The sequence below is a fragment of the Lepidochelys kempii genome, chromosome 5 (assembly GCF_965140265.1).
Source record: "Lepidochelys kempii isolate rLepKem1 chromosome 5, rLepKem1.hap2, whole genome shotgun sequence".
NCBI classification, from domain to species: domain Eukaryota; kingdom Metazoa; phylum Chordata; order Testudines; family Cheloniidae; genus Lepidochelys; species Lepidochelys kempii.
The window spans coordinates 5,176,198-5,194,455 of record NC_133260.1 but is presented as its reverse complement, the minus strand read 5'-3'; the positions used below and the strand labels follow the sequence as shown (position 1 = coordinate 5,194,455).

The 18,258-nt window shown below is 43.3% G+C and overlaps 1 protein-coding gene across 1 annotated transcript in view; it reads right to left on the bottom strand.

Annotated features, from left to right (window-relative positions):
* Nucleotides 1–1,236: 1,236 nt before the first annotated feature.
* The window catches only part of KIF24 (kinesin family member 24), a 40,963-nt gene continuing 23,941 nt past the window's right edge, over nucleotides 1,237–18,258 (bottom strand). The window contains exons 9-13 of the mRNA XM_073343385.1: nucleotides 15,799–15,870; nucleotides 13,538–13,647; nucleotides 10,253–12,715; nucleotides 8,566–8,659; nucleotides 1,237–4,966 (exon numbers count right to left, since the gene is read on the bottom strand). Coding sequence (XP_073199486.1) covers nucleotides 4,826–4,966; nucleotides 8,566–8,659; nucleotides 10,253–12,715; nucleotides 13,538–13,647; nucleotides 15,799–15,870 — 2,880 coding nt within the window. The 3' untranslated portion in view covers nucleotides 1,237–4,825. The remainder of the gene's footprint in view (nucleotides 4,967–8,565; nucleotides 8,660–10,252; nucleotides 12,716–13,537; nucleotides 13,648–15,798; nucleotides 15,871–18,258) is intronic.

The following is an 18,258-nucleotide window of genomic DNA, read 5'->3' as shown; positions in this document are numbered from 1 at the left end:
CCCTGGCAAGATAATGGAGCGGCTGATCCAGGATTTGATTTAATAATGAACTAAAGGAGGATAATGTAATAAATACTAATTAACATGGGTTAATGGAAAACAGAGCCTGTCAAATGATCTATATTTATTTTTTTGGTGAGATTATACATTTAATTGACAAAAAGATAATGTTAATGTAATATACTTAGCCTTTAGTATGGCATTTGACATACTGCTCCAAGATATTTTGATTAAACAACAAAAATGATATAAAATTAGCAGGGCACATATTAAACTGCTAGCTCTCAAAATGCAGCTGTAAATGGGAAATTATCTAGCAGATCCGTGGTTCTGGTGCCCACAATTCAAGAAGAATGTTGATAAATTGGAGAAGGTTCAGAGAAGAGCCATGGAAATGATTAAAGGATTAGAAAACCTGCCTTATAGTGATTGAGCTCTTTGAGTCTATCTGTTTAGCTAAACTAAGAGAAGGTTAAGGGGTGACTTGTTTATAGTCTAGAAGTACCTGCCTGGGGAACAAATATTTAATAATGGGCACTTCAATCTAGCAGATAAGGGTATAACACCAACCAATGGCTAGAAGTTGAAGCTAGACAAATTCATACTGGAAATAAGGTGTACATTCTTAATAGAGTAATTAACCATTGGAACAATCTACCCAGGACTGTGATGGATTCTCCATCATTGGCCATTTTCAAATCAATGTTGGATGTTTTTCTAAAATCTGCTCTAGGGGTCGGTCTAGATGATCACATTGGTCCCTCCAGGCCTTAGAATCTGTCTGCCTTCCAAATGGTTAAGGGTTAAAATGACAGGGCTGCAAAACCCTAATCATCCCCTGCCTGCTGGCTGAGAGAGAACCTTATGGTTGCCACCAGTTTTAATGGTGAAAGCCTTGAAGAAAACTCACACTCTGGGGGAGGTGCTGGCAGCTGCCACTCTGTGTTCCAGGAGTTAAGTACAGCGCTGTGGCTCCCATGCACAGCTGCCACTGGACCTTTTTGGGACCAGTCCACAATGGTCTTGCTGCTATAACTGATTCTCACACTGCCTCAGCGCCATCTGTTCGTCTCCGGAGCACGCAGGGGCCAGTGGCAGCCTATCATGGTGCTTGTTACACCAGGGCACATTTTTAAACTTCAAAATCTATTTCTATTCTTTGTTCTGCCACAGGTTTCTGGTGTGGTCAGTCATCTCTCCCTGTGCTCATTGTAACAGGGTGCAAGACTCTCGGACGGGAGGGGCTGCAGGCTGCAAATCATTTTTAAAAAAAATTATCAATCGTGTGCAGCTGGTGAAGTTACTGGCCTGATGCTTCTGATGTCAATAGAAGTGCTGGGCTTGTGTGTGGGGGTAATACTTCTCCCCCATGGAGTATTATCTTTTACAATCTAATTTGGATTAGATCTCAACAATACATTTAATCCTGGACAAAGTGTACAAGAGCCTTTTTGCAGTCAATAGAATTTTAATTTAAATACAGTAAATTTAAGCACAACACAGAAGTCAGCCATGCACGCTAGCATCCACTCACTGCACTCAAATTCCAAAGTGAATTAATTTTAGTTCTTAGTTTACGTGATTTTACGTGGTCAGGCTCTTCATACAACAAGGTTGTTTTATAAAGACTCTGTGCACACCCCATTCATCAATCTGAAATGAAAACCATCTCGATCATACCTGTAAAGAGACACCAACTTGCAGACGAATTAAAGTAACACCTAAATAACAGAACTGAAAGACTGGAGGGGGAAATATTGTTAGTGCATTTGACAGCAGCTTGTGTAGTCAATATTTCTGTTTCCTCTCCACACTCAGAACCCAATTCTCCAAACAAGTGGGCATGTAATGCACTACTGTGTGCTGAATGTTAATGCGTGCAAATGTTTCCAGGCTTGGTGCCTTAGTTCCTCTCCTGTTTATGAGAGTTTCTTACACAGTAACAGGAGAAAAAAAAAATGCATTAAATAGAAAAATTCGATTGTGCCACCACAACCCAGGGACACATGTAGTACCTGAGAGGACTTACCTCCTTTTGAAAAAACTGCCTAGATTTCAAGTTATTGGGTATCCTTTTAACTTAACATTTACAGGGAGAATCACGCTCTGCTCAGTGAACTCTCATTGTGAAATAGGGTTGCTAGGCTGAAATGTGCCAGTTCTAATCCCCTTCATACAGAAGAACTGAGAAGAATGAGCACTGAGACAGAGCATTTAAGGCTTACATGGTGGTTCAGCTGAGGTGCAAAAATCCTGTATCCAAACTAGCTACCACCTCCTGGATGGCTGGCTGGTTCGCTCATCCAGATTGTCACTGATACATCCTGGAAAACTAGTGAGGTAAGCTCAATGGGTTTTTCATGCAATTGGTGTCACAAATGGTGGTTCTCCGGCCCCCTGCTTAGAAATGACCATTTTAAATAATGTGTCTTAACCCCTCTCCCGGTGAACTTTCAGGCTTTTGCTTTGCTGAGCCTGTCTTTAAAACTCTTCTCCCTGGTAGATGGAGGTTTTATTACTCAGCTGTGCCTCCCTGCATGCCTTTGGGGCCCCTCTGCTTCCCAAATTTAAAGACACCGAGTCCTGCTACTTGCTTGAGTCTTCGCCTTGGCAGGCGCTCACTTCCTGCTCTGTATATAACCATCTGCCCAGAGGAACCCTCTCCTCTTCCTGTGACCACTGCATCTACTTCCCTCCCACCTCCTTCCCCCAGCTCCTGCCTAACCTGCATGCTATCCACAGCACTCCACCAAGCTTTGTCTTCTGCAAATATACTAAGAAATTGCTATGGACACTATTGCAAAATGTCAGGATCTACCTGCTTGCAGTTCTGGAACAATGATTGACTGTCTGCTGTATCTCGGCCCCTCTCTGAGCATTCCTGACCCACAAGGGACGGAGGGGAGGGGAAGGGGCTTTCCAACAATCATGTATTTTAAAGGAAAATTCCCAAAGAAACTCAGTATCACATCTCCTCTTACCACTCAGTAATTAGAACCACCCACCCCTCCTAGGGACTAATGTAACAAAATCCATGTTCTTCCGTGGTTTTTTTCTTGACTACTGACTATCAAACATGTTTGCCTTGGTACATGCCAGGGTGTCATGCTTAAAGGATATAAAACAGGTACTTTCTCTCTCCGTGTCTGAATGCCTCATTTCCCTGAGCAGTGAAAGCTGCTTTCTAAGAGGCAAAGGCAACCTGGCTGGCTTCCTGGAGCTGCTGGTTTCAAGTGTGACTTGATGCTGGCTTGTAATCTGAATACATTAAAAACCTTAACTCCTCAGATCTTGGAATAAATAGTCTCTCTGCTCCCAGAGATAAGCCAACCAGTTACAAGAGGGAGACCTGACAGCAAGGGAAGTCAGAGAACTTTGAAAGATCACTTCTAAACTTAGGGTTGCTTTGCATATTTCTTGCCTTGGAATTCTGTTCCTGAGCATTTGTTATATGTGAAGTTTCTAGGAGCATTTGCACAGGGATGTTACCTTTGCAAAGCCCCAAGCTGCTGGCTAACACTGTATGTCTATCTAGCTGAAAGGTTACTGTACTAATGCTGGTCATAAGCCCAGGCTTCAGTGCAGTTATGGTTGCAGACTGGAAATTCAGATTCTCAAAGGATACACTTGTTATTTCACCCCTGACATTTATGATTAACTGCAATATTTTGATCAAGCCCCTTTTGGCTAGATCAAAGTTCTTTATAAACTCAGATTCCTTTTAGAATAGATTTTAGAATGTGTTCAGTTTCTGGAGTACATGATCTAAGCATATTCTTCAAGGTCACTTACAGCTTAAGCTGGTATACTCCTTTGTGGAGCAAATGTGGGACATAAGAGACCTGTCTGTTGCATCTGTGGAGGGATCCAGTTGATGGCTCTGATGGGTGGGGTTCAGCGGCCAACTTCAGGAAACAGTGAGGCTAATGAACGTCTAACCCACCCACAACAAGCTGGGGATATTTTGCAGCTGGCTCAGAAGGGGAAAAATCAGTTCTGCAGTTTGATCTGAACGGGAGAACTGTACTACTGCATAAACGGCAGCAGTGGACAGACCCACAGCCACCCCACCTACCACTAGGCCAAGATCCTCTGATTAACTGGCACCAATGTAAACTCAGTACAGGCAGCAGCAGGTTACGTGAATTTTCAGTGCAAGTTCTCTTGCACATGAGCCTTCTAATAAGTCATTTATTGTCCATCACTTAAAGCATCCTTACGATAGGTCTGCAGTGTTAGTAGCGGGCACAGAATGACGGTAGCCACCACCTTGGTTCTTCTGAAACTATAACCAGTCTGGCTGCAACTAGATTTTCATTAAACCTCTGTCTGGGTTATTTTACTCCAGCAAACAGCTGTTCGCCTCCATTTCCTCACTCCCTTCTTCAACCAGTTCTTGTAAGTCTGGAATCTTTCTTTTCACAGGCTTTTCTGGTTTCAAAGTGTTTTCCTAGCTGCGTCATTTTCTCAGCAGCACACAAGTGCCTCTAACAAGAGGAGTGCGTCTGAAAACCACAGACTGGGACTCCTGCTGCTGCAGTGTGCATTTTGAGGCTACAGAATTATTGCTTCAAAGCGTATGGTTTCCTATTATAAGGATGGACCTAAGAATACAGAGCCCCTGGCTTCAAACAAGATCTATAAAGATTTCTCATTTACTTAAATTTCTCTCAGCCATTATCTAAAATATATGTTAATCATAAACACCAAACGTTACACTTGCCACCTCCCTTGCTGCAGGGGTACCTGACCACCAACGGTGGAGAAATAGTGAGCATTTGTTGCAGTAACTAGTCAGTGTGGGATGAATGCAACCTGAAGCGGACTAAGGTGTTGTAGTTCTTTGCAGGGTAGCGTCAGTCTCGGGACAGGCTAAATAGAGCTGAAGCTGGGCTCGCATGCTTTGGATACACTTTGATTTCAGCATCAGGATTTCATCCAGTTTGGTCACATAATTTTCAAAATCCTAGAGTGGAAAACAAATAAACAAAATTAATGCTGGACGGCGGATGATGGGGCGGAGGGGGAATAACTAGCATGCACAGAGTGAGGCGTGAGGAAAAGAGCTGCTCTTCTGAAGCAGTAAATAAAAGTATGTTTGGCATTCTACTTCCAGTGTCATCAGTGCACTCAACTTGTTAAAGGCCTGACCTTGAGAAATAGCACAGCTCTGTTTGCAAGAGCCTCGGGGCCCCAGCTACTGGGGCTAACTGGCTTATTTACAGTCTGCCTCCCTACTGCTCCCCCTGTACTTTTTTCTTCCAGTGAAGTTATTGCTGGCAAAGGGGGCTGGATCATAGATCGGGATGGTAACAGTCCTACATGACTATGGTATTTACTGGGTGCCAAATACAGTAGTAAGAAAAGCACATTTGAAATGGTCTCTGCTCTTGCCATTCTCCAGTTCAGCTGTCCCACCCTCTTTTCTCCAATCTCCAGGACAGATGCAACGCAAGCCCATTCCTATCAATGCACCTCAGTCCTGACCTGGTGGGAATCAGCACTGTGACCATCTCCATAGCCCATTCAATTGTAGGCCCCACTCAGCTGGGCTTGTCCATGCGATCTTTTTGTGGGGCAGGGAAGGTGGTGGGATGGGCTGGTGATATCAATACCTGTATACGAAGAACTGAACGGAGGCCATTAGGTCACATGATAGGAATTTGTGGTGTTGGTAAGAAAGCTCTGACTTGATCCCAAAGTATATTTAAATTTAAGAATTGCTGTCAGCGATCAGTTACAGAGCACAATGACTTAGAATCATTTGAACTGTGTGTTATGCGGTTTGGATGCTCTACAACTTCTTATAAGGGGATTTGTGTTTCTAGATTATTATTGTGTTAGGGATTATTCGTTGGTTTTATTACGGAAAGAATACTGCCTGTGTCAACCATTTTATTGGAGGGTTGTATCTGTGTCTCCCATGCACTTCCTTAGCTACATTCAAGACCCATGCCCGAGGGAAAAGAGATTGATGGGCAATAGGTGGGCTATTCTAGGAGCACCCCGAAACCTGTTTTTTGGGGTAACACACCACTGCCATGGACTCTTACTTGCCCATAGGGAGCAGGTGAATATATTTTCCAAGTCGCTTCCAGTGAATGATAGAAATTCAGGAGGAATAACTTAAATATTTTAAAAAAGGAGAGCTGCCTCTGGCTAAACAAATGGAGTATTAGGATGCCTCTTGTCAAGCCCCTTACTGAACATCTCTGGAAACATTGTTCAGTAAAGAAGCACCAGTGCTGTCAGCTGGAAAGCATGGTAGACTTGCCACATGGTGGCTCCCATTCTGAATTCTCTGAGGCAAGAGTCCCTGCAGCCACACTTGAAGTTTGAAGCTGTTTGGAATTAAAATGCCTTTGACAATAGGGAATGCAGAAGGGGAGCTTAGCTTCAGTGATACAGACAGAGAGCTGAAAAGGCAGCAAGACCTTGATCTGGGAAATGTAAAGTAAAACAATCCTGGGTTTAGAGGAGCAGAGGGGCTTGTTACAAAACCAGATGAGAGCTGTGTGCTTTTACAAGCAAGAGAAGAGGATAACCTGAGAGGACTGGCTGGTGATGATGCACGTGGGGCTGTGTGGATGCCTGCACAAGGTAATGGGACTAAAACCCAAGGTGTGGATTGTGATAGTTATCCAATTTCCTGTGATATCCTGGAGAAAACTGACTAAGTTAAGCCTTATTGAACTAAGTCTGAGTATTTTAGGAGTTCATTACAAATGCAAAGGAGTAAGTATTATTGTGGGCCTGCATGTAACTTCTTTAGGAGGAAGACAGGATTAATGCAATCTCTGGGAAGTATTGTGAGCTTCAAAAAACTATGCTGAACAATGGAGCAGACCTGATTGATCTTTTGGGACAATATATGTGAAGTGGAATTCCTAGGAACTACTTAGGAGAAGAGGATTGCAGACTCCCTCATATGGACTCAATCTCTGAAGCTTTGCAGGGGCGAGGCAGGGTGCGGGGGAGGGGGTTTGCATGCTGCTCACCTGTTTACCTAAGGGAAGTTCACAGACAAACTGAATAAAGGAGTAACTGACTTACTAATGAGTGTGCTTGTTCTGAGTGAAAGCTGTTATGAACTTGTGACCACAAAAAACCCCCTGGGTGGAGCTTGAAGAACTGATCACCACCTTGAGCCCTGGCTGCAGCTGGGGTGATCTCTGGTAAGCTTACTAGCATACATGCAGCTTCTTTAATTATTTTAATATATTTTCTCTGTAATGCTTTTACCTTAAGGATCAATGTATTTTCATAGAATGAGCTGGGTGATAACTTACTTGTGGTCAATTACACTGTTTACTCTCTCTGAGGAGAGAAGTGAAACAGGCCTGCTTAGGCAGTCTGTCTTTTGCTGGCAATATCACAACATAGTCTGGGAACTGTACAGCCTGGAAATACCCTGATCAGGAGGGAGAGAGACATGGGTCTCCACCCCAGAGAGGGGATAGGAGAGGAGCCTGGAGTGGGAACCCTGCCTGGACCCTAAAGGGGGAATAAAGGGGCAGTTACCCTGAACAGTGACAAGGATATCCTAAGGCAGTGGCTCTCAACCTTTCCAGACTACTGTATCCCTTTCAGGAGTCTGATCTGTCTTGCATACCCACAAGTTTCACCTCACTTAAAAACTACTCGCTTACAAAATCAGACATAAACATACCAAAGTGTCATAGCACAATATTACTGGAAAATTGCTTAATTTCTAGTTTTTACCACATAATTATAAGTCAATCGGAATATAAATATTGTACTTACATTTCAGTGTATAGTATGTAGAGCAGTATAAACAAATCATTGTCTGTATGAAATTTTAGTTTGTCCTGACTTCACTAATGCTTTTTATGTAGCCTGTTGTAAAACTAGGCAAATATCTAGACGAGTTGATGTACCCCCTGGAAGACCTCTAGGTACCCTCAGGGGTACATGTACCCCTGGTTGATAACCACTACCCTAAGGAATCCGTAGTGTGACTGAGGGAAGCAAGCCAGAGCTGCAGTGATGGAGCAAGACACAGTGGAAAGAACTGGGTGAGCGAGGCCCTGCTGACTAGGAATCAGCAGATCTGTGGTGGGACAGGTAAGGGAATCCCAGGTGAGAGATTGATATGTGAGGACCTTTTACTAATGTCTATATACAGGGAGACATCATGTTTCACCGGTGTGCTGATTTTCTGAACTACTGACTGTAATTTGACCCACATGGCAGTGACAAAAGCTTCATGTGGGAAGTAGAAGCATTCTGAATGCTGTGATATCCCTGGAGACTAGTATGAGATAAGAAAAAGATGTTTTAACTTAAACTGTTCATAGTCAGCATGTCATTCTCAATCTCTAGCCAAGTAACTGGCAGAGTGGATATCAGCCAAGGCACAACAAGCCTTGGAACTGAACAGTCTCCTAAAAATCTGACTCGGGGATCAGATAAGGTTCGGCTCCAAAAAAGGGGAGAGACTGAGAATGGGAATTGATGGGTAGGATGTCACTAATTCTGATTAATGCTCTTTAGGATTCTTACAGAAGTTCAGTGAGCACTGAAGTCATCATTTGAAACACTTACTGCTGCCGACATCTGATTTATCAAGGTCTCTTCCTTAAAACATAAGGATGCCATTTCATCCAGCTGCTCTCGATGGGCTTGAATCACAACCTGCCTAATTAACATAACAAAAAAATGATGGTTACATAGCTTTCCGTGCCACCTGTAACAATTATGAGTGGGCTCTGACAAACTTCTAAGGAGAAGAAATTCCACAGATGGAGGGCTTCAGCTGGGAAAGCTCTGCCACTGAACATATTCCAGGCAAGATCTTCATGTCATGTACACCTATGTCGCTCTGTTGACTTTAGTGGCCTATGCCAATTTACATCAACTGAAAAGCTGGCCTGGGGCATTTAAACAGGCTTCAGCTGCAAGCACTTCTCAGCTGGTCTTTTCTTTTCTTGTACCCCGTCATCACAGCAGAGTCTTCAACACCTTGAACTGAGTCTAGAAGTAAACAAGTAGCCAGTGCAGAGACTTTAGCACAGAAGCTATGTATTTATGCTGGCCCACACCACACAGAAGGTTGAGCAGCTGCTTTCTGCACTAGTTTGAGTCCCAAGGACAGTGGATTGCAGTAGTCTAGCCATGGATGACTAAGAGGGGAGTGGCCCACAAGCTTCTTGGCTAGTCATAGATGGCATAGTGGCCCATAATGCCTCTTACCAGCTGGAATCCAGGAGCAAAAATGCTGCCCAGTAGGACCTTGAGACTGTGAACCATGCTGGTGAAAGTCTGGCACATGACCTTCCATACACAGTGCAGACACCTCTATTAACTTCTCTAGGTGCTTCTCTCTGCCAGCAAGCACTGCTTCTGTCTGAAAGGGGTTGAGTCACAGCCAGTTCATCTAGATCCATGTCTGTTAGATAACGGGAGGGCAATGTCTAGCTCAGAGGTGGGCAAACTCATATCCAGCCCGCGGGACCCTCCTGCCTGACCCCTGAGCTCCTGGCCAGGGAGGCTAGCCCCCTCCCCCACAATCTCAGCTCACTGCGCCGCCGGTACAATGCTCTGGGGGGCAGGGCCGCGAGCTCTTGCCAGGCAGCGCAGCTGCAGAGCCGCGGCCTGACCCGGTGCTCTGTGATGCACGGTGGCGTGGCTGGCTCCAGCCGGGCAGCCCGGCTGCCCGTCCTGGTGCTCTGGGCGGCACGGCTGTAGTGCCGCCAGTCACGGCGCTCCAGGCAGTGCGGTAAAGGGGCAGGGAGCAGGGGGGGTTGGATAGAAGGTAGGGGAGTTCAGGGTGGTGGTCAGGGGGCGGGGAACAGGGGGGTTGAATGACGGCAGGGGTTTCAGGGGGGCAGCCAGGAAGGAGGGGGGGTTGGATGGGGCAGCGGGAGGCAGTCAGGGGCAGGGGTCCCGGAGGCAGTCAGGGGACAGGGGAGGGGCCCTCCATAAAATTTCAGAAACCCTATGTGGACCTCAGGCAAAAAAGTTTGCCCGCCCCTGGGCTAGCTTTTACTATCTTGAATGTGGGTATCTGATTTTGCTATCTGGTTAGCTGGACTGGCCGTTTCATATTTGTTGCCGTAGGGATGCAGTAGTTATCTAACAACTTCTCTATATATCTGACTCCAAAAAGGTGTGTGTACGTGTTTGTAAAATACGTATAGCACCATATAAAACATTTAAGCAAAAGTACAATGTGTGTGGTCAGTGTCTCTAGTCCATGCAACAGAAGATAGTGTACTAGATACAAACTTACTGAGCCTTTCCCAGCGCTTCTCTGTTCCAGTTTGATGTTTCTGACGTATTGATCTGGGCGCTAATGATGGATGCATTTGGGCGAGTGTTTTGATTTGCTAATGATCTGATCTCTCTGGTAACGGATCTTGAATCCCGTTCCGCAGCATCACCACAGTCTTGGGTAAAAATACTCTGCATCAGTTTACTCTTAAGCAGCCCTATTTCCTCACCACTGAATGACAACTTGAATGTATCTTCAGAATGGTTCAAGTCCTTGCTCCTGAATTCTGATCTGGGCTGCAGTGGGCTGCTTTCTCTAGAGGGGGATGAAGTTGTACACTCCACTCTTCCTGCATTCAGAATGGATGGGGCACATGAAAAATAACCCTTTTCAGGCAAATCAGCATGTACAGTCTGAGACGTAGGCCCAATGTTGGGTCCTTTACCCATGCTAGATTTTTCTGGGCCGCTCAACAGGCTACCAGTGGTATTCTCAGCATCGGCATCATACTGCCTGCTGTTATCCAGATATTTTCTGCACTTTAAGTTATGAAGAAACAATTCATCTTCATTCTCTCCACAAGGGTTTTTGACTCTGACAGATGCTGATGCTTCTGTCAAGTCTTCATCTCGGACAAATAAACCATTAATAGAACTTTGATGTGTGTTCCATGGAGATGAACCTCCAAGGCTACAAGAAGGCTTTGCATCATGACAGGACTGTGAGAGCTGCTTGTTCTCAGTTTGTGGGGAGTGCTGCAGAGTGGACTTCCTTTCATCATGGTACATTTGTTCACCCAGCTCAGGCATGCTGCCTGTTGGTGAGGCTTTATTTCTGAGAAACTGCCTGTCCTCTTCCTCTAATCTTTTGCTGGGGCTACAGGTTTTTCTTTCCAACATCTGTTTCACTTGGAGAGCCTCTTCTTGATCAGCTGCCTCCTCACTATCAAGGAATGACCTTGTCAGAGGGGCCATCAGCTCCGACGTGAATTCTGATGAAGTATTAGAAGCTCCATAGGGGCTAGCTCCATTTTTTAGTTTCTTCCCTTCTACGTTTCCTGCAACTGGAGCTTGTCCATCTTTGATGGATTCTTCCCTTTGGGCATGCGGAAGGCTGACCTTGTTGCATTTTGTAGTCCCCGAATCCAATGTGTGGAGAACATGGAGACTTTGTGTCCCCTTTTCTGGGAATGAGGAGCTTTCACCAGGATAAACTAGATGTCTGCATTCAGATTTGTATTGTTTGTGATCAGCTGGTAAATCCTTGCTGTTTTTCCAGTTATGGACAAGTTCTTCCCGCAAGCAATAAGGTTTTTCTGCAGTATTATTGTTCACAGAAGAATCAATAGTGAAGTCGTCCTCTGTGCTCCACTCAGATTGAGTCTTGCTGCTTTCTCCATCTATAATAGGCTCCCCTGGTTCTGGAAATGTAAAGTCCTTCCCATAGTCCCAACTGTCATTAAGTTCATGCTCTTGTGTATGTGTTGCATGTTCAAACAATAAACCCTGTCTCTCTCGGCCTTTCTCCTCCTCACTTTCTTGTTCTCTCTGATGAAGGAAAAATGAAAGTTGGCTGCTCTCACTGGTGTTTCTTTTAACTTTCCTTTGGTTGGATATAGGTGAGAAAGAGTCTTCACTAAAATCACTGTCGTCCAGGTCTTCCAGCAGCATCCCCTCTTTGCATTGTGAGTCCGTGGGAGGAAGGCTCCGGTCTTGTTTAACTGTAATTTCCTGGGGCTTGTATTGGGCTAAAAATCTCTCAAGTGGTTGATAGTTCAACTTCTGCTGTAGAATAGGTAGCTGCTGAAACTGCTGGTGGTAAAGGCGCAAATGTTGTTCCCTTTCTTTCTGATGTGGAGGGAGATTTGCCCAAGTTTCAATGCACGGTTTAGTAAAAACATTTGCACAGCGCTGACTGCTGTCTGATGGGTGATTGCCATCTCCAAAGGAAAAGCCATCTCTGGAAATGAGCTGCTTTTGTACAGGTTGCACTGTCTGTATTTTCAGGCATCTGACAGGTTGTTTATCTTGAATACAATTATCTCCTTGGCCACTCTCTTTTGTCTCTGGGACTGCAGCTGTTGCAACAACAAAATCTTTTCCAGTATGATGCTTCTCAGATGGCAGTGTCAGATCATCAATCTTTTTCTTCACAGGATGCCCTATCTTTAGCATTCCTTTAATGGGACTGGTGCGACTGAGCCATGGTGAGCTCAGATTTCCTTTGTGGACATGACCCTTGGCTCCTTTTGGGGTAGAGGAAAAAGGGACATTGGTTGGATGGAATACTGAAGGGGATGCCTTTATTCTCAAAGAACTTAAAGGATGATGGAGTCCTAGTTTTACTTTCTTTGGAGAGCTCTTATCTCCCATGTGCGTGGAAGGAGAGTTTTGGATACGTTTTGGAGATACATTTCCAGCTATCCGACATCTGTTTGTGACAGGGGTACAACATTTAATCCCTTTCTTTAGTTCTTTTACCCTGTAAATAAGGACTGTGCATTAGAAAAATTAAATGCTTTCAAATAATTTACAATATCATTAGGTCAAACTAATACTTTGGTACATTAAATATTGACTTCAATGTCACAATTTGGATTTTAATCATTGGCTAATCCATGGAGGCATCAGATCATCTGCTACAGAAATGCAGTTACTTCTGTGGAGGTTTGCAGCAGCTGTTTCAATGGGGAACAATAACAATACACAACAGTTTTAAATTAGGAAGTGAAGAATACCTCTGACCAATTTAAACTGAAGGAAATTGTATCTACTTCTCCTCTCCTCAAAACCCCTCCTCAAGACCCACGTCCATCTTGATGTCTATAGGAAATTAATGAACTAACATGGCTTTTGGTGATTGTCTCTTTTATCTTTCTCCTCCACCCTTTTCTGTGTTGCTTGTGTTCAGAGTCCTTGACCCGAAGAGTTCACAATGCATCTTCCTCTGGGTACGGACAGCATCTAACATATTCTGGGAAGTACCATCATACAAATAAAACTAGAGTTTGTCAAGGATGTTGGGGTTATCAACCTTACTGTTATGAGGAGTACCATGAGATTTGAATCACTACTAGCTGTTAGGACCTAAATTATGTAACATCTGAAAGAAGAATTTAAAACACCCATGAGAATTAAGTGCCCCAATATAATAGTATAGCAGATGAAGATTATGTTTTATGCACTGTAAGATGCATTTTTTGCTCTTTGCCCTAAGAACTCACCAGTTGATGCAATCCAAATATTTTCATCACAAACCATAACTCCTTTTTGACTCTCAACATGGAAAATTTAAGTCACCTACCTGTCAGCATATCGTAATGTGTTCAGGGTGTGTTCCGTAGCTATGTGGCTAGGTGACACATTAGCTATCATACATGTCTTAGAATTTCCAATGAAAGAATCTTTTAATACCTGGGAGGAGGAGGAAAAATATAGCTTAAGATTCTCAGCAACTAATGTATTTCTTTTAAACAATCCAGTTTAACAGTTTAGAACCAAGTGTCCCTCTCTTCTCCCACCTAAACAACTTGCCTCTGTTGTGATTTTTCATATAAGATTTAAACTGAATTCAAGTGTTCAATCTGTCCTTTAAACAAGCCCATTTTCTAACTGGGCACCCCAAAAGTGCTGGTGTGTTTGGGAGAATAAAGCATATGTTACAATTAGAGTAACGTAATCCTGATTACAGCTTGCATGATAGTACTACAAAGAATGTAATCACGAGACTATCTCTAAGTGGTTGTCCACCATATGAACATCTCAGAACAACTGATCTACAAGATTCTCCATATAGAACTTCACACAGGAATAAAATAACTTTATCCTGGAATTTAGAGAACTCTCCACCACACCATTCATAAAATCATAGAATATCAGGGTTGGAAGGGACTTCAGGAGGTCATCTAGTCCAATCCCCTGCTCAAAGCAGGACCAATCCCCAACTAAATCATCCCAGCCAGGGTTTTGTCAAGTGGACCTTAAAATCCTCCCAGGCAGGAGATTCTACCACCTCCCTAGGTAACCGATTCCAATGCTTCACTATCCTCCTACTGAAAAAGTTTTTCCTAATATCCAACCTAAACCTCCCCCCCACTGCAACTTGAGACCATTACTCCTCGTTCTGTCATCTGCCACCACTGAGAACAGTCTAGAGCCATCCTCTTTGGAACCCCCTTTCAGGTAGTTGAAAGCAACTATCAAATCCCCCCTCATTCTTCTCTTCTGCAAACTAAATAATCCCAGTTCCCTCAGCCTCTTCTCATAAGTCATGTGCTCCAGCCCCCTAATCATTTTTGTTGCTCTCCGCTGGATGTTTTCCAATTTTTCCACATCCTTCTTGTAGTGTGCGACCCAAAACTGGACACAGTACCCAAGATGAGGCCCCACCAATGTCGAATAGAGGGGAATGATCACGTCCCTTGATCTGCTGGCAATGCTCCTACTTATACAGGCCAAATTGCCGTTAGCCTTCTTGGCAACAAGGGCACACTGTTGACTCATATCCAGCTTCTCGTCCACTGTAAGCCCTAGGTCCTTTTCTGCAGAACTGTTGCCTAGCCATTGGGTCCCTAGTCTGTAGTGGTGCATGGGATTCTTCCGTCCTAAGTGGTGCATGGGATTCTTCCATCCTAAGTGCAGGACTCTGCACTTGTTCTTGTTGAACCTCATCAGATTTCTTTTGGCCCAATCCTCTAATTTGTCTAGGTCCCTCTGTATCCTATCCCTACCCTCCGGTGTATCTACCACTCCTCCCAGTTTAGTGTCATCTACAAACTTGCTGAGGGTGCAATCCACACCATCCTCCAGATCATAAATGAAGATATTGAACAAAACCAGCCCCAGGACTGACCCTTGGGGCATTCCGCTTCATAACGGCTTCCAATTAGACATGGAGCCATTGATCACTACCTGTTGAGCCTGACAATCTAGCCAGCTTTCTATCCACCTTATAGTCCATTCATCCAGCCCATACTACTTCTTCAACTTGCTGGCAAGAATACTGTGGGAGACCCTATCAAAATCTTTGCTAAAGTCAAGGAATAACCCATCCACTGCTTTCCCCTCATCCACAGAGCCAGTTATCTCATCACAGAAGGCAATCAGGTTAGTCAGGCATGATTTGCCCTTGGTGAATCCATGCTGACTGTTCCTGATCACTTTCCTCTCCTCTAAGTGCTTCAGAATTGATTCCTTGAGGACCTGCTCCATGATTTTTCCAGGGACTGAGGTGAGGCTGACTGGCCTGTAGTTCCCCAGATCCTCCTCCTTCCCTTTTTTAAAGATGGGCACTACATTAGTCTTTTTCCAACTTCTGGGACCTCCCCCGATAGACAATTCCCCGGGGAGTAACTGTCTGTAGCTTTTGCTGTCAGCTGGCATTAACCTTGTGAATGCTTATGTTTCCTTTATAATCAGAATGAATGCTTGGGAAGCTATGCAAGTGTCCAGTCTCCAAGGGGTTAACAATATGCAGTCACCAAATCATGGCTTATTTAATTTTATTACTATCATTTCAACTCTGTTCAGTGAAGTGTCAATCACTGGCTTGGTTTTTGGTTTTACCTGAGTTAACTTGCTTTGCCGGAAAGGAGTATGAGCGTGTTCCTGATCCAGAGCCCGAATACATTCCTTTAACTAAAAAGGAGAGAGAGAAAAAAATGTATCAGCCACGCAACAAAAAGGAGAGATTGAAACGGTACCCAAAACTATGAGAGTTCACTATTTCCCGTCACCCTTATATCCTTAGAACAGACAGCAGCAGACTACGCTTCCTTACACTAAGGAGTGGGGAAGGCTGCTGGCTTCCGGAGACCCACAGATAAACATATCCACAATAACACTTGCAGTCTTAACGTCTGAGTGACTATTTCACCATCCCATAACAAAAGAGTCCCTTTGGCAGATTAATAATGGACACACACAAAACATTAGGGCTATGCTTTCAACACAGAGAGTGGGATTTAGCTATAGAACTCCCATTAAAATTAATGGGACCTGAGCAGCTACATGCAAGTGTGCCTTTCTGAAAAAGATACCCATGATCTATTTTCTTGTTAATAATTATCAGCAAGAACAGCACGTAATCTTGGAGAAACATCTGCCTCTTGATTTGTTCGTTGGACATTTGAAAATATCAGTCTTTTAATAGGCATCTCTTTTTACCATGTGTCTTCACCAGCACAAGTAGAAGTGTGTCACAATCCATACCAGACTCGGATGCTTTCTACGATTGAGAAAATGAACCATGGGCCCACTGAGGGAAGCCATTACTAGTGAGAGTACTAGCAGTGACAGGAGAAAATATCTTGAGACAGATTACAGTACTGTGGTAGTAACTCTAGCTTGAGACAGACATTGCATTCTTAATGGGACACCATCCACTTCAAATCATTTTTTTTTTCTGAATGTATTTTAATTATTGTTAGAAATTACACCTAAGAGGCCTCTAACTGAAAGAGATTCTCTCTCTATTTTAGGGTTTTATACTGCTAACCATAACAAGTATCTGAGCACTTTCCACATGAAATCAATAGCAACAAAGTCTCTAGTGAATGTTATAGATTTTAAAGCCAAAAGTGACCATTATGATCATCTAATCTGAGCTACTGACATAGGCCAGAGAACCTCATCCAATAATTTCTGCACTGAGCTCATAAACTTCTGTTTGAGCTATAGGAGATCTTTTGAAAAGACATCCAGCCTTGATTTGAAGAGTTCAAGTGATGGAGAATCTGCCACAGTCCTAGGTAAGTTGTTCCAATAGTGAATTATTCTTAAAATTCTATGGTATTTCTCCCTTTTTGGGGTAAAAACTCTGCTTGGGGTAGGGTTCAATAGTAGACCCCTGTGATAGCACCTTCAGAGGAGATTAGAGAAGAAAAGTTTATCTTTTCAATTTATTCACAAATTGCTTTGTAATGCACCTTTAATCAGTTTCACTCTGTCTTGCACAGTCAATTTTCTCTAATTTGTGTGGGTTATTCACACAACAAGAAGTAAAAGAAAAATCCGACTCTAAAACCACAAAAGTTGGTAGGGAGACTCATGGGCGGGCTTTACTCCTTTTAACAGGAAAATACTTTAAATTCATAAACTCACTAATATCAGGTTGACTCTCTCTCTTTAAACACTTGTTTCAATGAGCTTATAAATGTCTTCATAATATTTCCTTCCTTTTTCCCTGTCCCGAAGGGAAGTTTTCTGAAAAGTATGATAAAAATTCATCCAGATTTTCTGGAATTACAGTAGAATCAAAGAGTTACGAACACCACAGGAATGGAGGTTGTTCGTAACTCTGTACAAAACATTATGGTTGATCTTTCAAAAGTTTACAACTGAACATTGACTTAACACAGCTTTGAAACTTTATTATGGAGAAGAAAAATGCTGCTTTTCCTTTTTTTTTTTTAGTAGTTTATGTTTAACACAGTACTGTACTGGATTTGCTCTTTTTCTTTTTTTTCTCTCTGCTGCTGCCTGATTGTGTACTTCCGGTTCCAAATGAGGTATGTGGTTGACTAGTCAGTTCATAACTCTGATATTCTACTGTATGAGAACAGAGACAATCAGGGGAATGGTTTTCCTCCCACTTTTCAGAGGCATAATTTTGCATTCCGATAACAAAATAAAAGGTGTTGTACACAAATATTACAATCAGGTCCACCACATAAAAATCACACAGCAGTGTGAAATGTAAAATATTTACCTGCATATATGACTCAAGTGGATGGAGATACGGTTGTTGTAGGAACCCTGGATCTAAATTGCCTGATTTCTGTGTCCTGTAACAGTTTTTTGTGGCATACTAATGGACAATGGTTCCAACCATTTGTTCTTGGGTATTAGAATGTGTTTATATGCACACAGAGTTGAGATTATCACCATCCGATGAAGTGAGCTGTAGTTTACGAAAGCTCATGCTCAAATAAATTGGTTAGTCTCTAAGGTGCCACAAGTACTCCTTTTCTTTTTGCGAATACAGACTAACACGGCTGTTACTCTGAAACCTATAATAATAATAAA